The following is a 25963-nucleotide window of genomic DNA, read 5'->3' as shown; positions in this document are numbered from 1 at the left end:
ACGTCAATATCAATTTATTGTCATTTAAATTGTTTCGCGTTTATTTTTCTTCCACGTGTTTTCTCCCTTTAAGCCAGAAACGGCTTGATTTTAGAAATTAATTGTTCAAGAAATGTCCTCTCAGAAAAACCTCAACTTTGACCCAACAACCTGTTTCACAGCCAACACATACATACACAGATGATAGACAGATAGTCTATCTCTACAATTCACCCCAGACTAACTATGAGAGCCTCCTTTACCACCATACATGGATCCAGACTAGTTTGACTTGCCCGTGGACTTGCTTTTGCAATATAAGCTCTAACATTCAACATTATAATGGGATCACTGTCCTAAGATCATGAAGTAACATCACACCATATCTCACAAACAAGTCAGTCCATTCAATGGTACAATCTCATTGGCCCTCCAAACACTATATCTGACATCCTTAATACATTAGAAGTTCTGCATGCACTGTTTTACTTTAAACCAAGCATAAAGTAGTAGGTTATACAGAGAGAGATATCAGAGCTGGTGTTTCTTGTTTGATTTTGGAGTTCATCAAGTTCCACTTTGTGTTCTTCTTGGATATCTCTGAACGCATCTGTGAAAACACAGCCTTGGCGATGAACAGCTGAGTATCTGTTGAATGCTCTCTTCATTGTCAAACACACTTTGCAGTATCCCACACGTCCCAAGATCAGAGAACACTGCAACACATTTGTATACACACACAAGCACGCACACACACGCACGCGCACACACACACGTGCACTCAGCTTAAATCTAGACAGAAACACAGCTATAGCAGCCGCAACATTCCCAAAGTTCTTCACATCTTCATTGTAATAGAGAGTCTTCATATGACGACTTACTGCACCTGCCTGTCTCTGGAGAGTTTCAATAAATGCACCCAACCTCTCAACATTCAAAATAATAGACAATGATTCAATTCTTTCCAAAAGATTAGTGATTGTAACTCGTTGTAATTAAATCAAGTCTGTTTTTATTGTCTAGGATATGAATTAAAGGATGCTTACCCAAGTGAATAAGCCAGATCTTCCTTTAAATCATTTTTTTTTTTTTTTTTTTGGTGTGTTTGTGTACAAAAGTGGCAATATTACCAGACCGCATCCCATTCAGCGAATGCATACACTCAAAATGACTATAAACCATTGTTAACACACTAGACCAGATTAAGCACGTTTTCTTGCTTTTAAAAAGTACAACCAGATGCTTTGAGATATGTTAAAAATGTTGTCATGATGACATCAAACATGGTATCATGAGTTACGCCATCCACTCCAGATCCAATTTCTACTATTAAATGTTAGGTCTATTCTGTTCATGTTATTTTATCAAAATGGCAATAGTCATAATTACTATAGAAAACTGTGGACACAATGCTTCAACACTTTAGATACTATATATTTATATATATATATATTTATATATACACATTTAAAGATCCAATTGGTGGGAGAATTACTCAAAGTCCATGGCTGCATCCGAAATTGCATACACTCCAAGTAGGTTCTCCTTTTGAATAAGTAACTTCAGAACCATTAAAAAAAATGATGAATGTTATCCGGAAGTACTACAATTGTCATGTGACCTACCAGCATCAGTTGCGTCCGTTCACTGCCATTCCCAAATCCTCTCCCGTGGCCTCATGGGATAGTAAAGTGTCCATCATATGTGCACTTCATAATCTCGCCGGAAGTAGTACTTTTTTATGAATACTGTGAATTCGGACATACTACTATGGCCACGTTCTGTTTTTCACATAATATATTAGGGAAGTATGCAATTTTGGATGCAGTCAATTGTGTAAAGGTAGGTGCGGTCACATTTACCGTAGCAAGACGAAATTTCACAGGCGAAAAATGCAGTCGATCTAATAGGAATCTGCACATTGAGGAGTTTCGTATTAAAGCAAAAAAAAAAAAAAAGAGTAAGGCGACAAAGTTCCACACGTAGTGCTGACCAACAGAAAGCTACTTAGTTTGAAAGTGACTTCTGTGTGAGCAGTGCTTCATACATCGTAACGCTATTGACAACAGACAAACCCTTTTTTTTTTTTTTATCCGTGAAATTTCCCTGAAACTTCGCTAACGTGACCGCACCTTTACATCTCAAATGTGACTGGATAACATATGAATACAAATGTATTTACTACATTAATCTCATGCATTGGAGCAACTCCCATAGATGTAAATGTATTCATAAGTCTGACTGACATTGAACTTTATAAACATTCTGTGTTCATACTGTAGTGTGTGCATGTACAAATTCTCCCCATCACACTAAAGAAGTCGCGCAACATCCCTTTAAGATGTCTAGAAGGCAGTGGTGATTTTCCAAGCCAGTTTCCCCTTCTTTTTTTTTTTTTTTTTACAAAAAAACCCCCAAAACAACAACGAGCAAGGAAAACAAAAGCAATTGGACAAGTAAAATGTGCTCTCGCTCGTATTGTAATGGCTTGGAGGAATTCAACTAAGCAAGCCCGACCTCCTTACTCCGTTCCCTTAAGAGTAGGAGAGGTGGGATCCGTTGGAGATGTGCGAGGTGACCGAGGTACTACGGCTGAGGACTCCCTCTCCACCAGCAGACCCTCCTGGGCCGCCGCCAGATGCGGTTCTGCGCAGGGGCTGCGGGCTGTTCCTCAACGCCATCAGGCTGGGACCCCGAACCACCAGCCCTCCTCCTCCTCCACCTCCGTAGACTCCTTGAGAAACCGACGACGACTGGGCGGAGGAGGACGACAGTGTGATGGAAGGTGGTGCGGGAGGAGGAGGAGGGAGGAGAGCGAGGGACTGGGAGGAGGAGCGGGAGGGAAGGTGGTGGGAGAAGACGTGGGGGTGTGCGAGGTCCCCCCTGCTCCCTCCGCCCCACTCCTTCTCTTTCTCCCGCTCCCTCTCTCTATCCCTCTCTCTCTCCCTGTACAGCTGTGGCGTGCTCTGGTGATGGTAGTGCTGGGGAAGGTGGTGCCGGTTGTGATGGGAAGACGAGGAGGAGGATGAAGATGAAGACGAGGACCGGGAGGAGTGGTGCATAGGCCCGTCTCGCGGTAATCCCAAGGCGTGGGAGGCGGATGATGAGGAAGAGGATTCGGCCCGGCTCGGACCCCTACGGGAGTGGGGATGCGGCGCTCCTCCGTGACTCCAGTGGCCGGACGGACGGGGGGTCTGGCTAGACGGGTAGCCCTGCTTGGGATGAGCCTCGGAGGGGATGCCCGTCAACGCCAGGCTACTGAATCCCAAGCGGAGGCTCTCAGAGTCGAAGGCCTCGATTTCCGACGCCTGGCGTTCCAGGAGGGAGCGGATGCGCTCCGAACGCTCGTTCTGCAGGGCCAGCATCTCCTCCTCGATCTGGAGAAAGAGATTCATGGATGTCAGAATTGCACTTGTACAAGAGTGGTCCTCAACTGGCGGGTCATGACTAGGGGCTAGACCCTATTGACTGGGCAATACTGTTCCCAAGTAAAACATTACTGATGAATCATTATCTGATGATGGAGAACCGTATACACAGGTTTCTTGTATACAAACAATACCGGATGCGCGCGCATCCAAGAGGCAAGACCGCTATATGTTATGCCGAGTTCTGTAAAAGAACATTGTAATTAACGTAGATTTCGCATTGTTTGTAAATTCTTGTTGACTCAATAATAAACTGCAATTTCAGAGTTGAATCTGTTTGCTTGTGTTTCATTTGCATATTAATATAACATTATGTAAAAAGTTAGTTAGTTGACTAGTATGAAATTGTCCAACTAAGTTTGCAAATCATAAAAACATTAGTATAAAATCATAAAAACACAACAGCTCCGCGTCATCTCTGCTTCTGCTAGATATAGCCGTAAAGACTGTTGCTTTCTGCCTCTTAGATGCGCGCGCATCTACGTGATGACGTTGCACAGAAACCCGTGTATACCAACCTGATAATCATTTTACATCAATAGTCATTGTACATTTTACAATAGTCATTGTACATCCCAAAAATGTATTAATGGAAAAGGATATTGCATATGGCGCTCTTTCGATTTAAATTAATGACTTGTTTTAATTCGAAAGAGTGCCATGGTCATCCTGAAGTTTTCTTTGATGGAGATGGACTATTAAAAACCCTAGACCATAGAGCTTGACTGGACACTTCTCAACCCTTAAACAGGCAAGAGTAGAAAATGATAAGCAACAAATAATTTCATCTGGACTTAAGTATATCATATCCAAAATAATTTTTGAAAAATGTTATGTATTTTGGATTTTATGAGTTGTGACTCCCAGATTACATTGCCTGTTTAGGGTATAAAAAAAGGTCCAAATCTTTAACTGTAACTGCCATTGCATGTTTAAAACAATTTTATCATATACTTCATCTCATATAATGTTGACATATTACATTTCATTGGAAAGCTTACAAACTCAAGACCTAACCTGTGAAAACCATTTTTAAATCGGACCTTGTGTTACCATAAAAATGGTACTTTAAATTATTTTAGCGAGTTCCTTACCTAGTGGGTGGTGTCGGGTTTCTTATTACAAAATTTATTTTAACTACTTAAGAATAAAAAACTTCTAATCTTGACAAAACACTTGTCGTCGGAAAGGTCTGAGACTGCATTGAGACTAAAAATAAATACATTTGTTACAAAAAAAAACAGTGGCTATTTTTGATACAGCTCCTAAAGCATTCTTGAATAACCATTTAAATTTGGATAGTGCAATATTACATATATTCTCAAAAAGGGGGATGGCAGGTTTGTAAATATTGTTGTTGTTTTTTATTTGCGTCAAAAAATTGTTTATTGGTCCATTTTTCTTGCATTTTAAACCTGTAAATTTTATCATTTGTAAAAAATAAAAATCAGAATACAAAGATAGTCAAAAGTAGGGTTAATCGCTTTTTTTATATATATTTTTTATGCTAATCATTCTTACGCCCCAAAAACGATGTTACACCCAGATCACATTGCCAGTTTGAGGGTTAAAATGCGTTCTCTTCAATTGGAATTTGTTTGAAGAACATTGCATTTTTTTGTACAATTTAGATACCGTTTAGTTGCCACTTGAGAACCACTGCTTTAGTTTCCATTTGTCTACAGTCATGGCCATGAATGAATGCAGTCAGCCTTTACCCTTTGCTCCAGCAGGGCTCTGCGGATGGACACTCTCTGCTCCAGGTCTTTAACCTCCCTCTCGTGCTGGGTGTCAGTATGCATCTTGATTTTACTCTGGTACGCATTGAGCAGCTCCAACTCCTGCTGCAGCTGCATCCTCAGCACCTGATACTCGGCTTCCTGAGTCTCATCCAATCGCAGCTGGAGTGAAACAGCACAAAACGGTCAAAGGTCAATGAGGCAGGGGTAACTGATGCTGGAGTGTGGCTGCTGGGATCAGATGTAGGGTGATATACCTTACCATGTACAGTTTTGAGAGTATGTCACTGATGATGTAGGTTTGAGTGAGGGTTTTGGTGGTCAGTGGGATGGGAATTGTGATTGATGTGTCCTTGCCTTACTCACAGCCTGTGTGGACAGCATGTCGTTGATTGAGTGGTCGTATTGCTCGGCCAGAATAGCCAGCTTACGAGTCTGCTCATCTTTGAGACGCTTCAGCACGGCCTTGTGGTCCGACTTCGGTGTGTTCTCCAGCAAGTGGTTCCTCAGAGCTTTAAACTGACGTGTTTGGATCTTACACGTGTCCTGGAACTGACGCTTAATCTGCAACTCTTTGGACTACAGGAACAGGGAAGAGGGTTGTAACAAGGTTTGACAGCAGACACATAAGAAAGAGTGGAGGGGGAAGGAAGGACAAAGCGTCACAGCACGAATGTGCCGTCATTGGTCATAAAACACTTTAAAACAATGTCTATTTTAATGTAGCATTACATTGTGGGACACAAAACGGCACAAGTAATTTTGAGCAGAAATCTGTAAATACAGATTATCTGGTCTCCACAATTTTTGTTGTCTGTTATACCAATTAAAATGACTCACTTTTTATTCATGTTTTACCTAATAAAACATTTTTAACTTAGTTAAAATGACATATTTGAGTGTACAATTTAATAAGCTAATATTGCCCTCAGTTAAACATAAGTGATTATCAGAATTCATAAGACACTTTATAAATGATAACTTAAAGACATTAAAGCAGCAGCATCAAAGCTATATGAATGGAAAACACAAAACTGAGATGATGATGAATAAGACAAAAATACTTAAAATAAATGTAAAATGAACCAAAGGACAATGATTAGAATAGAGAATTTATTTCAGAAACATATAACAGAAATCTTTGTATAAACTTGAAGTAAACATCCATTCATGCACAAACACACAAAATGAGGATGAAATGCACACACAATGGCCTTGAAACAGACGGTGCAATGCAACATAAAATAACACAAACATTCATCAAATAATAATTAAGACAGAATTTGTGATTTGTTTTTTTAAAAGGGAGCATAGCATATGTAAACAATAAGTAACAAGACAAAAATGACATTCAAAAACTGGAACAAATATGGCTAAAACTGAAAAGCATCCTTTTTTGCCAAGAAATTTAATTTTCTTAAAATATTGATATTGTATTTCCTCATCACTCATGTCTCATTTCCATTGTAGTACACAAATGGTCCCTTTGATAATGTTAAGATTTCTATGAAGACCTTTTTGTATTTACAGAGCGTTTCATACTAATATATTAGAAGTTATTTTTCATCAATCCAACCATCAACCTCTTCATTTCTTATGTCACAACTCTGTTTTAATCTTTGGTTTTCAATTTGTATTCTTCTTGTCAAACCTTACATTAAGATGATTGTCAAATGGCTTCTTATTATAGTCTTTGATATGCAGTAATAGACTACTAATAAATATAAAATAACAGTGCCATGCAAACATTGAAAAACTAGGGCTAACCTATGAAAGTCTTGCATAAATGCTTCATCTAAACAGGCTAGACCTCTCTTCATAAGAATATGTCCAAAACATTTGTTTACATGGTAAATATTATCAGATCATTGCCTCTAGTGCAATAACAATATATTTCTCTAAACTCCGTATACATATTCCCAAATTCAGTGGTCTACAAACACATTTCCTCATATACTGTTGTGTAAAAACATTTTTGGGCGCTAAACTACAAGTATATGAACTTCTATGTGCCAAATAAGCACATCAACCACCCACATATTTAGTAATACAACAGAAATCTAAATAAAATTGCATATCTCATATACTGACTTTATAATAGATCACCCACATTGAAGAGTAAATATTTTACTTAAAGTTAAGAGATTAATGTTTAAATGAACATTAACATTCAATAAAGTCCACTGCTAAAGTGGCAGAACTGAACTAACAGCATTTAGGATTGCTCATCCATCTGATGGTGGAAAAACCCCAGATTATGTGGCATAAGATTGCCATTGTTGAGGTCCTGCCTCTAAAACTTCCAGTGAGAGGACTTTATTAATATTTTAGCTGCTTTTGGTTGTTCTGAAGCTTTTGAAATGATACAAAACACTGATTTTGCAACAATATGCAGCCTAGTTTTCAATGTTTTACGATTTCAATACAAAACCTTTTATACACCAGGACTTCTTTAAAAAGTAGGAAAAAATCATTGGCGCTTTATTCAATAAACTTCTATTGCACTTTTGGAAGAATAAGCTTGTAGTGTTGCGTTTTTGGGAGATCTATAGTGTAAAGCACAGTATTATAATCCACTTTCACAGTAGACAGTAAATTAATTTAGCATTTAACGTGCATGGCTTATTTGAAAGGCCTATGGTCAAGAGCCATTTTGGTTTTGGAATATAATACACTTTCAATGTAGAAATCAAGAATTTCAAAACAAAATAAAAACTAAATCAAGATTGCACAGACATGGCTTCAACAATCACCATAATAACACGTATAGCTCTTGCTATTTGAAAATAAAATAACTCAAGAGTAAAAAATAAAAAATAAAACAGAAACTTTTACAAAAAGCACAATAATCAAATAAAGCTTTCCATTCACTGGCAACTTGACCGTGAATGAGCAAGTTGTAAAAATAGTAGGTTAATCTAAAAGGGATAGTTCACCCAAAATAAACATTCTGCCATGATTTACTCACCCTCGTGTGATAACACAAATTAAGATCGTTTTTCTCTCCCTCCAATGAAAGTCCAGGTAATACATTTTATGACACCTTTACAACCTTTTAGACCTTCTAAGCTTTGGTTACCTGGAATTTCAAATGCGAGTTCATAAAAAAAAAAAAAAATTTGCTTCAATGTTTAACATTTATGGATTTGGAACGACACAAGGGTGAGTAAATTAGAGAATTGTCATTTTTGGGTGAACTATCCCCTTAAAACCAGGTACTTCCCTGTAAAATCAGGCACAAAAAAAAAGGAGTGCATGTAAGCAAACGGACAAAATAAATCAGCCATAAGATCAGAAAGAAAAATGAACAATGATGGATTGGATGATGGCATGTGCATGCTCGCATACCTCCCTTCTTCCATCTCAATCTATCTCCAAGGCACTATCTTTCCTTTTAAAGTCCTCCCTGAGGCGGTTCTCCTCAACACACTCTCCCACCTCCCGTCTTCCCTGTACATCCGCTCTCTCTCCTCCCTGCTCCTCCTCTCCTTCTCTCGTCTCTCCCTCATCCTCCGCCGCTGTTCCCTCACGGCTCTAGGCAAAAGAATCGGCAGCTTGCTGGGTCTCTCCCGTCGCAGCAACCCGAAAGCCTGCAGGCGTTTCAGGTAATTCTGCGGCAGTTCCTTCAGTACACGCTTGGCTAAGAGCAACACCACGGAGTTAGCCAGGTCTGTCAGAGTGCCGAGAGGTCGCCAGACAAACCGGCGTCCCAGAAGCAGGAACCGTGCAAACAGAACAGAGTGTTTGCTTTTGGCCTGATACTGTGCAAGAAGGCTATTTAGAGGCACGGGGATTCGGGACTGTCGCCCACCCCAGTTGCGTCCGGCTTTAGGGAACATGTCGTAGAGGCTGCGCTCGGTCAGGCCACCCAGAAGAGACTGGCACACAGTGAAAAGAGGCTTTGGCAGTCGAAAAAGAACTCGCATCCAGAGGCGATTGAGTTTGCGTGGAGTGTTTTGGAGGAAGACCCTGGCCGGCCGGACGACCAGGACCAGCACAAGGTAAAGGGTGAGGAAAAGTGAAGGCGAACTGAGAAAGGACGCAGAGATCAAGGCTACGGGGACGTAATAAAGTCCTAAGCTTAAAGACAAACCCAGACTGAACAGGCCTGAGCCCCAATATGTTAGTGAAAGGTATGTGGAAAATGAGAGCGAGCAGCAGGAACGCAGGAATAGGTAGGAAAAGAAGAGCGCCAGGAAGGCAAGCTCACCAGAGAGAAGGATAGAAGCGAGTGAAGGAAGAGGCGGCGAGCGGCGCAAGGAAAGCAGGAAGACGGAAAGGAAAAGAAGGGTGAAGACGGACGGCTGCATGGCAGCCGAGAGCGAAAGAACGAGGCAGATAGCGTGAGAAAAGAGCGAGGGAAGGGTAGGTTGGGAAGAGGGAGGAGTGTAGACGGGCGGAGGTTCCAGCTCTTCTAACGTATCCGGAAAGTAGAACTCAGAGAGCTCGTCTGCGTCACGCTCTAGTGGGCGGCGCTCAAAAGAAGGGGCGGGGATTAGCTCTGATGGACAGCCGTCGGCCACACCTCTATCCTCGTCCTCGCACTCTGACTCGCTAGCGTCATCCCACAGAAGCCCTTCTACTTGTCTGGGATCGGCGTCAATTTTGCCCTCAACATATTGCGGTTCATCTAACGAGATTTCAGTTCGATCTTTTGCACTTTCGTTGGCATTGTCAGCTAATGTTGCGGCATCTTCCACTTTTTCTTCACTGTCTATTGTTTCACATTGGTCAGTAAATGTCTCTTCAGTGTCATTTCCTTCAACAAGTTGCATTTCCCTCTCAGCTTGCTCAGCTGTGTCCTCAACAGCACCTACCGGCTGCCTCTCATCCCCATCTATCTTTTCTCCATCTCTCTTTCCTTCCTCCTCTAGCTGTTCCTTTGGCTCCACCCCTTCATCTTCAAGCCCCTCCCTTTCAACATGATCCTCCCCCTCCCCAAGAGGCCCCTCCCCTTCCGTAATGTCACAGTCACTCACTCTCAGACTCTTGGGTTGCTGGCGGACTTCGACGGCGTGCTTTTGCCGAAGCTCTTGCTCACGCCGTTTATTGTACTCCATCTGGTTGGTGAGCTCGGTCTGGTGCTGCGTCCGGATCAGGTCGGCCCGTGTGCGCTGCACCAGACCCAGCTGCCGAAACTCCAGCTCCTGAGTCGACTCGTGATGGCGAAGCAACATGGCGCACTCTAGATCTTTCAAAGTCTGTTTCTTGTTCAGGTCCTAGATTGAGACAAGTATATGGAAAGAAAGGAGGCAGAGATGGAGGATGGTGGTTAGAAAAGCATCAGGCAACTGTGGTCAGGCATAAATGACTACATGGTATTTAATTAGTAGTTTTCATTGGACTGGTGTCTTTTAAGAGCTCCCTTTGGAAAGTGTTCGCTGTATGGAAGACAATTTGCAGTTGTGAGTAGGAGCATCTACGTCAGACCTCGCTGCCGTGTTAAACATTATCATCAGTAACTTAAAAAAGTAAACAAAAAAAAGCTAATACCATAAAAAAACCTCATTATCTGAAATAAAATAAAATGTTGTTTACACTGGCCATATTTGCAGTGTTTCCCAATAATTGCCTAGACTGTGGCGGCTTGCCACAATTAAAAAAATATATTTTTGCGCTGTTGATTTGGCAAAGCATCCGTCAACTGAGTTTGCAACATCTAAGAGCGGCTCGCTTCACAGTTAATGCAGTGAACTCTTGATGTACTGATTTTACGTGCATTTATGAATGCTATGTGTGCCAGTTACGCTTTATTTTCATATTCACCAAAATAAAAGTTATGGACTAACCTCTTGCAAGTGAAGAAATTAAGTTTTGTAATTTTTACTGCTGTATTGTGTAGTATAGTAATTTATATACTTATTATCAAATATTTATATTTTATTTTACAATGCAGTTGTATTACAAGAGTAATATATTCTTTCGAGATAATAATAATAATAATAAAAACTTAATCTGGTTATTCATAAGTGGTTGGTGCTGTTTCTTTTCATAGGCATGCAATTAACTTTAAAATATTCAAAAGTTTCTTCCAGGGGACCATCCACCACGGTCTCACAAAATCCAGTGTAAAAGACTGCATGTGACTGACAACATAAGCAAATAAACCAGTTTGTCCTTTGTGAATAAGCGGTCATCTGAAACACAAGCTGCGTCACAGTAGAGTCATGCAAATTAATAATAACAAAGTAATTAAAAACAACTAATAATGCCGATAATCATGAATGATCAAATATCGGTAGATTATTTGGCTAGTACCTCTCTGAGCAGGTCTTGCTCCATGTTGTGGCGAGATAGCAGCATCTTCCTCTTGTATTGGCGACACTGCAACTCGTAATATTGCCTCTGTCTGCGTAATAACCCTGCCTCTTCCTCTGCCTGGATCTGCTGGAGACACTCCTTCTGCTGAACCAGCCACTCCTGCTTCTCTCGCTTCGGCGTGGACTGGTTCTCATTGAGCTCCTGCGTGAAGGGCCAAAACATTCAGCACTACATCTGAGCAAATCCACATCCAAACAGCCACATCAGATTCTGACGTACCTCTTTAAGTTGCTCTTTTCGCTGCCTGTACTGGCGCTTCTGAGACTCAAGCAAGCTGGTCAAGTCCTTCTTCTGCTGGCCCAAGATATGTTGCTGAAACTTCTTCTCTTCCGTGAGAGCACCCTTAGTCTAAGTGTTAAGACAAGGAGAAAAGAAAAGTTGTATTTAAATTCATTGCCATATCATATTCACGGGCTATTACATGGCAGATACAGATTCAACATTCAACAAAATACAAACATTTAATAAAATTAAAATATAAATAAAAAAATGTATTATATTTTTTATAAATGAACACACACACATATACACATACATATATAATGTATAAAACATTTATAAAATGTATAAAATATTTTAATTATTATTTAAGTAATTTACATTTATAAATTATAATTATATATTTATAACATAATTATATAAATAAATGATTTTTTTTATACATTTATATATAACATTTATACAAAATTTAATTATATAAATATGATTTAAGTTATTTACATTTATTTAAAATCTAAATATATATATAGGTTAATTTAGATTTTAAATAAATGTAAATAAATTAAATCATATTTATATAATTAAATTAATTTTTTATACATTTTCTTTTACAAAAAGATGGAGGGAAAAAATACTACAAAATGTCAAAGATTCTTTAATAATGTACTTGTGATAAAAAAAAATATTTGCTTGTGATACAAAATAAGTTCTTCAGAGTTTGCCATATAAAACCCGTTGTCTCATGACATTTAAAAATGGGCAGATTGGCAGAATAAAACGGCTCTCAGCCTGACTTTCACTCACTATCTCTCTTTGTTTGGTCACATCTGTTTTTGCCACCACCCAGAAGGTGTTCAAGGCAGAGATGGTAGGTTGCTCCTTTAGGGGAGAAAGGTCAGTGGGTTTACTGTTGGGCCAACAAGTCAAGGATGGGGGAAAGTCTCTTATGTTCCGGAAGGATCCTATATTTGGACTGGTTATTCTCTTTTCTGTAGCATTTCTATATGAGGTTGTGTACACTACTTATTGGATGCATCCCTGTACCAAACCTTAACATATCATATTAGCTACATAAAGTAAAACTTTGAAGAAGGAAGCTTAAACCTTCTTCCCTCCGCTGAGTTATTCAATCCTGTTAAATAAAGAACTGAAAATGATGACGACACAAGAAGAAATCATAACACAGATAACAAAACATGCTTTACAGACAGATAATTTTGCTTGCCATTTATCTAATATGTACTGGTGATTAGAAGACAGAAGGTGGGATTTATAAAGAAAAGAAATCTGAAACCATCAAGCATGGTTTCCTCCACTCACCTCTTTCTCCAGGAAGACCTGGTGCTTCTTGCCAAGCTTGTCTGCTTCACTGCCGAAGTTGTTTCTCTGCATCTCCAGCTCTTTGTCAAGCCTGAGCTGATGTTCGTCCATCTCGGCCTTCAGCTTGTTCTCCAGAGCCATCAGCTGTTTCTGATGCTGCCGCCTCATGCGCTTGTATCCGGACATCTGCTCTCTCAGCGCTGAGCCCTGCTCGTGCTCCTGGATCTGACGGGTCACCAATGAGGCTGTGCGGATTGTGGCGAAGTGGTCCCGTCCTCGACGTCTGCGACCGCCAGAGGGGGCCTGCGGCTGGCACTCCACCTCCGGCTGGTACGGGTCGTCATAGATGTTATCATGGATCTGTGTGGAAATTGGAAATTGAGGACATATTATAAATGCTAATTATTATTTCTGATCAAATAAATGCAGCCTTGGTGAGTACAAGACTTATCAAAAGATTAGATTTTTTTCTTCTTTTTATGTAATTTGTCTTAGTTGCTTCAGCACACGCAGCTCAACTACAGCCATCGACACGTACCAGAGGTTTGTGCAGCACAGAGCTGTTGGACGACACCGTATGTTCACCCTCCTGCATCATAGCCATCTCTCCACTGTCATCCGAACCATCTGCAAGGCTGTTCACTGAAGAACTCTGGGAGCTGGCACTTATCGACATGGACGGCAGCGAATGGGAGCTCTCCATGCTGTTCACCGTGCCCGTCCGCAACATATACTGCTCTACATCCTGCAAGACACGAGACTGCATTTAAAAACAGAAACTACGATACCAGCAGGAGATGGTTCAATGTTTTAAAATCACCCGGAAATGCCATTTGCAAAAGAAAAAACATGGAATCTAATTGAAACATTTAACCCAGATCAATCCTATTAAAGCGTTAGTTTAAGTTAGATTTAAAAAAAAACCCATAATGTGTGTTTAGAGCTGTGGAATATAATTGTTTTCATGTTGCATCCTAATGCTGATGTGAAGGATTCTGCACTGATGCATAAAAACTAAAGAATCATTTTATTTTATGTAATTAAATGGTGTACTGGTTTTTTTTGTAAATGAAGAACTGAGTATTAATAAAAAAGTTGCTTGTTTTTCATAAGTACATAACTTACATCCACTAAAAACAATTGTTTAAAAAGAACAAATAGACAGGTTGTCTTGTAATTTAACAAGCTCTTTTGTTTGAAAATAGCAAATTAAAAAGTTGTATTGATAATAAAAGAACTGGAGGACAAGATGTAATGTGATGCATCTATTCGTTGCCCCCTGAATCTCAATCAAATCATGAGGAAAGACAAGATTCACACCTATAGTGTGTATTACGGACAAAGAAAATGCCCATTGATTGATTAGATTGTGAAAAGTGGTCTCTATAACGAACGTTGAAAAAAAGAAAAGTCATTTCAGAGGCAAAGCAAGTTATTACATTTGAAGAAACACTACAAAGAAAAAAAACGTTACGATAGCAAACCAATATGCTCTGAAAACAAACAAGATAATTCTCGAGTTCATATTGACTTTAAGGCTAGCTAAATCAAAGAGCCACTTTGCCATTGCGTCACAGACAAATCACTCAAGCACACCCCAGGTCCGAACCGGTGAAAAGGAACAAAAGACTCCCAACTCCAAACGTTTGAAACATGAGCTGAAAAACATCTGAAACGCAAGTGAATAGACTAAACAATTCAACAAACCCTAAATTGTTTATGTCTATTGTTAAAATTGTTCTCTGGTTCCATGATCTAACAATTGGATGAGAGTACGGCACCCAGGCAGACATATTTATTGTACTGACCACATTTGATCTTTCCAAATATAGCTCTTCTACTGCAGTGTACACAGATAGTGCATGACATTTTGACAATCAGACGAATGAAAGGTTTTCCCACCTCTTCCTCCTCCGTCCCCTCGGTAGCTGGCCCATTATGCGTTTCATGGAAGAGGATCTTCTTCATCTTTCGGTATTGCAGGTTATCCAACTCCCTCACAGCGTCTTTAGTGCGTGCTATCAGATCCATCACCGCGGTCACTGGACGCTCACGGCACATGAAGTGATGCTGGAGAAACAAAGCGGAGAGGTTTATTTCCAAACAGCATTTACTGGAATGTGTCGTGTTCAGAAAAATGTAACATTAACTGTCTTAAAGCTCCTCAAAAGACGTTTACTTTAAGCAGCACATCAGAGGTAGGTCTGTCCTGGGCAATCTTCTGCAGACACGAGTCTACGAAGTTACGGAAATAATCTGACCTGAGAGGTTGGGAAACAAAATATGCAAATTAGTTGAATGAAGTGCAATTCAAAAGGCACTTGCTGTTAGAGCTACTTGGTACAAAGTGAATAGTGTTAAGGCTATAGGCATCAAGTTGATACTAAATTGGGGTATGATTCAGTTCGGTACTCGCGGTATCTGACTGACATGTGACCGATCTAACGGTAATAAACATTTACGTGCTTTGCACATCACAGGGATACAGCTACACATGTGAATGATCAAATGCCCAAATATTTTATAATAACTTGGGTTATACTTTAGATTAGAGTTCAATTCTCACTATTAAACAACTTTTGCCTCAATAAACTCCTAATTGGTGCTTATTAATATTTAGTAAGGTAGCTGTTAAAGTTGCAGTAAGCGATTTCTAGTAAACGATTTCTAGTAAACGCTATTGATATTTGAAAACACGAAAACAAACATACCCCTACCCAAAAGGATCACACCCCTATCTTGATGCCTTTACTTAAAGGAACACTCCACCGTTTTTTCAAATTAAACTATGTTATTCCCTTAACTAAGACGAGTTGATGCATACCTCTCGTCTCAGTGCACTTAATCGCTCTGGCGCACGGTGACACTTTGATAGCACTTAGCTTAGCCCAGTTCATTCATTAGGGACCAAACAGAGATGAAGTTAGAAGCGACCAAACACCTCCACGTTTTCCCTATTTAAATACAGTTACACAAGCAAGTATGGTATAGCACTGGGAGCACTTCGACTCGGCGCAGTAATATCATCACAGTAATATCATCAGGAGTGATGATATTACTGCGCCGAGTCGAAGTGCTCCCAGTGCTATTCCGCCATACATTATAGTTATCCATTTTACCCGCTTAGAAAAGCACCACGTTTTATTTTGTGTCACCATACTTGGTCGTGTAACTATTTAAATAGGGAAAACGTGGAGGTGTTTGGTCGCTTCTAACTTCATCTCTGTTTGGTCCCTAATGAATGAACTGGGCTAAGCTAAGTGCTATCAAAGTGTCACCGCGCGCCAGAGCGATTAAGTGCACTGAGACGAGAGAGGTATGCATCAACTCGTCTTAGTTAAGGGAATAACAGTTTAATATGAAAAAACGGTGGAGTGTTCCTTTAATTACTGATTTTGAAGGCTCCACGTCCACAAGTATTTTCAACAGCATATTTATGAAGTTTTAAGCTTTGTGGTTAAGCTTTTCTGCAATCCCGGATCAGAATGTTTGAGGTATATCAATACAGAGCTGCTTTGGAAACACATAAAAAGCAAGGAGATCTTTGACAGTGTGGATGAAGCTCTTCTGGTTCCCTACCAGTGATTGGACTGCAGGACTGGGCTCTCGTTCTGGGCGATGTGGTATAAGGCACTCATAGCATTCATGTTAAACAAGGGAGGCTTTCTCTCTGCTACAATAGAGTAAAAAGAAACAAGCAAGCAGTTAGCTGCAAAGCATCTATTATAAGTATATTACAGTAAACATTCGCCTTAAGAGGACCCATTATGCTTTTTTACATGTTTATCTTTCTTTAGTGTGTAATGTTGCTGTTTGAGAATGAAAAAGCTCTGCAAATTTCAAAGTCCCTCCAGCGGGAGTTATTCTCTATGTCAGTGTCACTGTTTCTGAACTCCCTGAAACGCCTCCATTGTAGAGTTTCTTCCGGGAATGAACACGTCAAAATATTCCTCATTTAAATAATTCCCGCCCAAGGCATACGCAGAATAAAGGGGAGAGGCCTGGTTGAGTTATTTAGTAGTGTGTTGAAACTCTCAGTCATGGTAAGGGGCGTGACATTTCTCAAACGCACCGATCACAACTAGGGCTGTCACTTTTTATTCGATATTCGAATATGCATTCGAACATGACGTGAAATATCCGAAATCGAACTACAAATAAACTATCCGGTTTTTAAAGTGCCATGTCTAGCGCATTTTTTTACAGTCTATGATTAGTCCGTTTGTTTTTTATTTTAAAAAAGCGTGTTACATATGTTATAGTCAGATATGACGGCGCACTGCAACACGCATCACCGCAGATGATCTATTCATCAAGCGTCAAGCCAACGTGCAAACTATCGCAAATCAAAGTGAAAGTAAGTCGCAGACACTTGAACACACAATAATAATAATCTTCATTAAAAGTAAAGAAACGAAATTATCTTACCAGGGCTGCCGCTTTCTCTTATTGCAGTCTTTGATTTTGAAATGTTAGCTGATGATCAATAAAATGCAGCTCATATCTGTTGCTTTCGGTATTCGAGAATATATTCGAATACATAGCTTGGTATTTGATGTTCGAATTAGATTTTTCTCAAATGTGACAGCCCTAATCACAACACATGCGTTGTGATTGGTGCGTTGGTGGCAATGGTTCTGCGATCTACGTACTTAGGCTTACGATGCTTTTGAAACGCAGCCGAGAGCGTTACTGACGTACTGGGAAGAGAAATACTGCCACAATGTAGAATATGTGAAAAATAATGTTGTTTTTTTACATTCAAGCATGAAAACATGTGATAGCAGACCCCAAAATCAAAACCAAGACTTTGTAAAATGACGTAATATGGCCTCTCTAATATTTTGTCTGTGGTAAGCAACAGTAATCCACAAATGTGAAATATGTTGAACATAGAAATGGTACATTTTCACGCCAAAGATGTACTGACGCATGTTCTCTTTCAACATACAACACATGGGTGTTCTCTTGCACATCACGCGTGACTCACCAAGCTCTATGCAGGTAATGCCGAGTGACCACACGTCAACCTTGCCATCATATTGCCCTTCATCCATAGCGAGGATTACCTCTGGAGCCATCCTGCGAACAGCACAACTTCATTATATCTCTCCTAACAGTAATTGACCAGATGATCTCATTATTTGCAAGAATCTAATGTGCAAGAAAACCATTTAAAATGACGTTTAACTCATGCGTAAGGGTATATTTCTGCCTAATATGTTGATAAAAGGTGTTGTAATTAATGGGAAGAGTTTTTGTACCAGTAAGGTGTGCCCACAAAGGAGTTGGCAGGAGCAACAATGGAGGCAGAGCCAAAGTCTCCCAGTTTGACTTGGCCAGGCTCAGTCAGTAAGATGTTACCTGCTTTCACATCCCTATAAAAGGAAGAAACATTAAAGTTTCAAAAGAAGATATATTGTAACTGAAGGCGACTGCCAAAATGATTTGCAGAGTTGACAAAACTGGATCGTAAAGGCAATATATCAGAATGCATTTGCATTAGGGGTGTGCGATATTGACAAATTATATCAAGATATTTTCTGGGATTTTGTGGAAAGCGATAATTAGACAATATTTTGCTGAATGTGTTTTTGTGCTGGTACCTTGGTTAGTTTAGGCCTGTCATGGACATCTGACTCCTGAAGCTTTTCATAGCCTTCATATTCTGTGCGTTGTTCAGTTTACAGTTCTGACAGAATTTTCTTCATTAAGTGGTATTATTTGCCACCTTAAAGGTATAGTTCACTTTAAAGTTAAAATTCTGTTATCATATACTCACCCTCAAGTTGTTTCAAAACTATATGAATTTCTTTTTTTCTGCTGAACACAAAGGAAGATATTTTGAAGAATGTCAGTAACCAGTTAAACAGTTAACTCGTCCCATTGACTGCCATAGTATTTATTTTTTCTACTATGGAAGTCAAAGGGACCAGTTAACTGTTTGGTTACTGACATTCTTCAAAATATCTTCCTTTGTGTTCAGCAGAAGAAAGAAATTCATACAGGTTTGAAACAACTTGATGGGGGAGTGAGTATAACAGAATTTTAATTTTAAAATGAACTATCCCTTTTAATTTACTTCCAGGGGCATTTTTACCTTTATAAAAGGTACTTTCTAACATTATTAGATGCATGCATCATCTTTTACGTCAAAATCCCTAATTTAAGCAATACATTCAGTTGATAAAAAGAATAATAATACAATATAGGCTGTTAACAATCAAATTAAATTATCAAAAAAAAATCAATTTTTGCATGGCAGAAGCAAGCAGCATTTACACTGCAATTACAAGCTCGAAGATTGCACAACGGTTCGGTTTAGGATTTGTTTGGAACTATTTTCATTGATAAAAACGTAAAAACAAACAATACTATGTCTAAAATGTAATTCAGAATATTAACTTCTTGTTTACTGAACTGTTGTATAAAATCAAATCACATTTGCAACTGTGCTAACATTTGGGATAAACTGCATGCTTGCTTGTGTAATACTGCTCAACTATATCATATAGAAATATAAGAAAACTATTTTTAGTCTTGAGTTTTGGAGTCAATCTACTAGGCTACATCACGAAGTGAAAGTGTGCACTCAAGGTGTGTGTTTGTTTTTTTGTAAAGTGAGTGACATGCTAGATAATGACAGCTTCCCCATCCTAAAAACAACATTTATATTATCGTATACCAGGGGAGACCAAACTCGGTCCTGGAAGGCCTGTGCCCGGTAAGAACTTGATTAACTGGTTCAGGTGTGTTTAATTGTGGTTGGAGCTAAACGCTGCGGGACAGTGGCCCTCCAGGAGAAGTACTGGACACGCCTGTTGTAAACAATACACGTCGCACACCCCTGATTTGCGTGATGCTGTTGAAAATCAAGACTCTGTACCTGTGAATCATGTTGTGCGAGTGGAGGTATACCAAGCCCTGCAATGCACCGTGAGTGATTGCTGCTATCTCCACTTCCTGTAGTGGTTTCTTGTGCACTGGGAAAGGGGAAGAAAAAAACGTAGAGGATCCTGTTTTTTGTTTCTGCAAACTTCTTGAACAGTGACGTTTTCCACTTCCGCATCAGCTGTAAACATCCACATGCTCCCTGAAACAGTTCACTCACCTTCGAGCAGATCCGAGGCAGAGCCCAGACAGTATTCCATCACCAGCTACAAGAAAAGTAGGAAAGGAAGATCAGTGAGAGGTAGACACAGAAAAGAGGAGATAAAGAAAAGGTATAATTGCTGTTAGCAAGCGAAAAGTGGTACATGTAGGGCTGCTATTGTAGTAAATGGAAACAGTGTTAGCGGGTCAGTACATTCTCTTCTCTGAACGAGGCTTTAGAAAAGCGTTCAGCCTCCCTCCCACACACAGAAACACTCACCCATGCTGTGTGTTCGCGCAGGTAGCAGCCTCTGTACTCCACCGTGTTGGGGTGCCGCAGCTTTTGAAGGAACTTCACCTCTTTGACGATATCCTGCCATTTCTACAGCAGGAACGAGAGAACAATGAAACAATCAAGGGACTATTCAGCGTCGGCTTCTGCTCCCCTTCATTTCAAATTTCTGATCTATGTGATTGTGTGAAACGGCCGAAAGTGTGTACTTTCAAATGTTGTGTGGCATTGCGGTGAGATTGCAAATGAGGCGCGTAGCGTGGCACTTGGTGTTTGAGTGTTCTGCGGCACAGTGAAGGGAGTAGTTTCCGCTGTTTAAATGGCACAACGGTCTATTTCGGCCAGAGAGATGCTGTCTGATTTGCATAATTTGAATGCAATGCTGGGGCTTGCAAAGAACAGAACTTGGTAACATGCCAGTCAATACAAGAAACACTATGAACTGCCTTCCTGTCTAGTGCCTACACAGGCAGAATCCTAACTGCAACCTCATAAGAGAGCGATTTAAAAATGCCCAATATATAGGCAACAACTTGAGGAGACAACTCAGAGATCAAAGGTGGCCACCCACTTTTTTACCGGCCTTGTTTCTCTGGTGTTTGTTTAATAGTTATAAGCCATGAACCAAACCAACCAGCTACGAGGAGGATCACAACAACATTACAAACTTAACAAAAAAAAAAGTACAAGTATAAAGAGTGCAAGGAAAGAAACACAATCCCATGCAGCATTGAAAATGACAATCAAATAGAAAACTTATGCTGCGTTCACACTGAACGCGAATTGAGCGTCTGGAGCGAGTGATTTCCATGTTAAGTCAATGTAAAGACGCGATGACACGCATCTGGAGGTCCTGCGGCACGATAGACGCGTGTTTAGCACAAAGCGATGAGCGCGATTTCGCCTCACAGTGATTTTATGTGGTTCTTTTTGTGCACTGAATTTGTGAAAAATCTGAACTTTGGCGTCTGTTCGGGCCGCGTTAACCAATCGACGATTAACCAAGTGACGTGATAAACGGGGGCAGGCCTCATTCAACAACAACTCAATAACTTATTTTATATGTTTGGCCTGAATAAATTATTTTGTAATATGACTAAATGCCTGGTGTGGTTCTAATGCACAACAAAGCAAATCTTTTATCACATAAAAACTTGGTTTCAATATACGAGACAGTCATTTTGTATTGAATGCTATTTATTCCACATCTAAATCTAGATTATATGAAACATTATTATTTAATGTAAAAACAACCAACATTCTTTGGTGTATCAGAACATAGTTTGTGTCTGGACAGTGTTGTGTGAGAAAATAAAAAATAAATAAAATCACAGGTCATAAATGTCTGAATGAGATGAAGAAAAACTCCAAATATGGGATTGTTTACCATGTTATATTAATAATAGGACTACTAATAATGTATGATTTTATAATTTTACCTTATATACTAATGTGGAAAACCTGCCGTTCGAACGCACGAGCGTCTACTTCGCTTCGAACGCTCGCTTTATGCGGATTCAAAATGTTCAAGCGTCCAACTAGACGCGATAGAAGCGAATTTGGCGCTCAATTCGTGTTCGGTGTGAACGCAGCATTAGGAGAAATATAAAAAGAGTTGGTAACACTTTAGTTTAGGGTCCAATTCTCACTATTAACTAGTTGCTTATGAGCATTAATATTACTAGGATATTGGCTGTTTATTAGTACTTATAAAAACACATATTAATGCCTTATTCTGCATGACCATATTCTACATCCCTTACTCATCTCATACCTAAACTTAACAACGGCCTTACTAACTATTAACTATTAATAGCTACATGTTTGGCTGTGCACATACATAAGCAGTTCACCTCAAAACTGAAGGCCGTATAATGATTCTGCTACCATTTTAAAACATGCTTTGTGTGAGAAGTCTGCCAATGACGCCTAAAAATGCTTCCCATGGAGGCAGCTCAATAGGTTTTGGAACAGAGCCATCATCTTGCTCTTACATAAAGCCACCTGCATGATGTGCGAGATTTCTTGCAGACTGATTCGAGCCAAGTCGCACTGCTTTGCACAACCAAAAATACAGGAACGCTGCTGTGTGTTGGTGTGTTTGTGTTCACCTCATTAGATTGCTTTCCACTGTAGGACATCTTCTTGATGGCCACCACCTCATTGGTGCGGATGTCATGGGCCTATAGGAAGTGGACAAATAAAAGCAGAAACGCATGAGGAAGAGAGGCACAGATAGTCACTTCATCTCTGTTCACTGAACTGTGCTACAGCTCTGAATGTCCTAATGGCCACTTACAAAGTAGACGGCTCCAAAGCTGCCATGGCCGATCTCTCGCAGGTCTGTGAAGAGTTTCTCAGGATCCTCCTTGTAAAAAAGTTCCGCCACCTCCGGGTCCTTGAGACTCCCAGCCCGCACACTCGACGGCATGGCCAGCGCCTTCACACACACACACACACACACACAAAAGGAAATTTGCACATTAACATCAGGGGCAACAACATCAGCATAGGATTGACTGGAAAAAACAAAAATACAACCATTAGGAGAATCTAAAGAGGACAAATCAGCTATAAAAGCCTCTATCCTACATACAGCAAAACAACTCCAGAATCTAGGATACAGCTCAGGGTTAACGCTGATAAAAAGGGGACAGGCCTATATTTCTGCAACACATTATGAATAATTCATTCCAACAACCAATAATAGAAACATTCAACATATCAAAAGTGCCATTTACAAATGTGGACCAGAACGGGCATCTGATCAAAATTAAACAAAGCTAGAAAAACCCTTAAGAAGTTCTTTTTTTATCTTTATCCAGGTCCTATACCAGTTAGGGCAAGGTTAACAATATTGATTAATTAATTTTAATCGATCTTCTGATGAACATATCTATTTTGTATTTCGATTTATCTGCTAATATATCAGTTATCGGCTTTCAAAATAAAGGATCATCGTATCGGGCAAAATTTGCATGCTAATGAAAATCAAGCTAATGTGCATCACTGGTATAAAGTATGTGAATCACTAGCATTATTAGTTCAGTTTAATTAATGAGGTAATTGGAATACTTGAAAACTAATGAGAAATACTAAACCAAGTTTAGCAGGCCTTTACTGAAAGGACATAAACACAGATCTTCTCTATCTACCGGTAGTCTGATCTTGTTCTGGAAACGTTTTCAAAAAAACATTATATGAAAGAATTGTGTGTCCGATCTAAGGAGTGTACAAATGGATCAAATCAGTCCAGGAGCAAAATAATATTCCAGGAGGTCACAAAAAAGCATTGTGGATGTGCATTGCAGGACAGAAAGAACCAAAACCACAGCGCTCCAAGATGAACACTGTTGCCAGTCTAAAATTAGCAGAAAACCACATTCATGTACAGCCAGGAGACTATTGAAAGAATGGTTTGTGGACAGATGAGTCCAAAATATAACCTTTTGTTTTATATGTAAAACCAGGACGGATTTGGCAGGTCTTCGGCAGTAAAAATGTGAAAAACTGCGCAATGGACAAGGCAAAGTTTTGATCTTCAGCCAATGGAAATGTTCAAATCAGTTCTTGCATGTAAACCCAGAGTTGAAACCAAATGGACCAAAATTCCTCCAAGCTAATGTGCAGGACTGGGTTCACAGCAAAGGCACTTCTCCCAGTTTAAGTGAAAATAATACAGTATGTTTTGTGCCATTTTGAATTGGACTTTATGTATCTAGTTATACATTACGGCTTAGATGATCTTGTCTCAATGCAGGTCAGATTTATGCAAAAAACGAATAAGGGTTGACCAAGTCAAGCGCCACTATATAATGAGATGCAACAGAGTGCATTATATAAGAACAACTAAAATAGGGCGATGATCTGATTCTGAACCATCCACAATTGAAGTGATTGTATGAGAATAATTGTGCTTGATTATGCATCACATAAGAGCATTCAGGACGCTGGACCAGACACCTGACTCACAATTCAGATTCACACCTCTCCATGACGCTCTGAGTCATGTTCATGTTAAGATTAAACACGCATGCAAAAAAAGATTCACCTGGGAAGAGAAAAAGCAGATGAAATCTGAGAATATACAATATGTGAGCAGAAGGAACCCTCACATACATAACAGGATTATTTGTCAAACTTGTTGTGTGACTTTAATCTTAACACTTTAATGCATACCAACATATTTCATAAATTAATTTCCAAGGCCTCTAAATAATCAACAAGATCAAAACTTTGCTAAAAAAATAGTTGCACACGATCTACTACATGGCTTCTGTAATCTGATTGTAAAACCGTCCACCTTCCGGATGTGGTTGCTGTGAAATCTTTAATGATCTTTCAAATAAATGTAAGATTCATTTTTAAATAGTTAAAGATGTTCATCTCTCAATCATTTTAGTGCAGTGCATATGATTTGCCCCCCACAATTAGAAACACAAGAGCTTTGCTCACAAACAAGTGTTTAAATAATATCTTAATAAGACTTATAATTGGGAGATAAAGAGTGACAACTGAAATTTATATGGATTTTATGTAAGTAATGTCGCGTTATACTGTATAAAGACCTCATTGATTTACATCACAAGCTATCAGAATTTCATCTTACGTATTTAATAATAAATAGCATTCGCACTAAATTACATATTTTTGCTCAATTTGAGCCTCTGAATAACTTCGGTGTTTCTTTCTCCCCGACTATGAGCTCCATATTTCCCCAATAATGTGCCATAAAAGCCTCATGTATCAAATGTGACAAAACATGCACACCTTTTTTTCTCTCTTTTTTTTAAAGATTTTCTTTTACATTTTGTTTAAAGGTTCAATAAACGGTTCCATTTTTAAATGATTTGTAAGTTGTATGTCAGGCTTTACCAGGTTAAATAATAGATTATGTTGCACAATCGGTTGATGGAGCACAAGGAAGATGAAACGATGCGAATGTACGTTATGTTACATTGTGCAAGCCTATGAATGCAATTACCCAAAACACATCAAATGCATTGCAAAAAAAACAGCTGCATGTAACGTTTAGACAACAAAAATAACACTTTAGCGATAATCCACACCATGCATGTCACCAAGCCCTGCATTAAATGATTTACACGAGCCTGTCCTACCGTGGTTTATGGGATCCACTGTAGCTAGCTAGAGTCAGCTAGCTCCCGGCCTGCTGGGGAAAACCTGGCCTCTTCTTCTCCTTTCTCACTTCACAAAAAGCGATCCATCTACTTCTAACGTAACGATAACGATCAGCGGCCGGTAATCAGTCCGTTCATAATATAATTGAATGGATAACGTTAGCCTAATACTGTTGTTAACCGTTAACGGACTCGATCAGCTGATTGTCAAACACAACGGATGAGCACTTTAAACTACAGTCCGATATTCCGCCTCTGCCGCGCGTATTTTTATCATTTTTTGTCATGCCGTCGGCGTCATGCATTTAATTCGCCTCTTTCTGTCATCGACAGGTCCGTCCCTGTTTTTCTTTTCCTGCCTCATTCGCTTTTTGTTCAGGACTTCATGATGGCGGAGCGGGGCGGGAGCCGGCCGGAAACCGGAAGTGCGGG

General features: G+C 39.6%; 1 protein-coding gene across 4 annotated transcripts; it reads right to left on the bottom strand.

Moving 5' to 3' along the window:
- Window positions 1–4: 4 nt before the first annotated feature.
- taok2b (TAO kinase 2b) lies at window positions 5–25963 on the bottom strand. Of its 4 annotated transcripts, XM_079594649.1 has the most exons (20): window positions 25511–25963; window positions 22690–22830; window positions 22502–22573; window positions 20379–20480; window positions 20118–20163; window positions 19893–19989; window positions 18271–18384; window positions 17997–18088; window positions 16586–16679; window positions 15186–15267; window positions 14909–15076; window positions 13545–13751; window positions 13007–13366; window positions 12491–12565; window positions 11687–11815; window positions 11405–11608; window positions 10126–10365; window positions 5513–5725; window positions 5126–5308; window positions 5–3356 (listed from the first exon to the last, which is right to left on the bottom strand). In XM_079594649.1, the coding sequence occupies exons 2-20, from the start codon at window positions 22819–22821 to the stop codon at window positions 2514–2516; spliced, it is 3453 nt and encodes a 1150-aa protein (XP_079450775.1). In that variant the 5' UTR covers window positions 22822–22830; window positions 25511–25963; the 3' UTR covers window positions 5–2513. The 4 variants fall into 4 exon arrangements, with proteins under 4 accessions (XP_079450775.1, XP_079450776.1, XP_079450773.1 ...); XM_079594650.1 differs by lacking the exon at window positions 12491–12565; XM_079594647.1 differs by lacking the exons at window positions 5–3356; window positions 5126–5308; window positions 5513–5725 and having other exon boundaries at window positions 6246–10365.

Source organism: Phoxinus phoxinus (assembly GCF_949152265.1).
Source record: "Phoxinus phoxinus genome assembly, chromosome: 21".
Lineage (NCBI taxonomy): Eukaryota > Metazoa > Chordata > Actinopteri > Cypriniformes > Leuciscidae > Phoxinus > Phoxinus phoxinus.
Note: the sequence above shows the minus strand (reverse complement) of the source record. Positions and strands in the feature narration are given on the sequence as shown.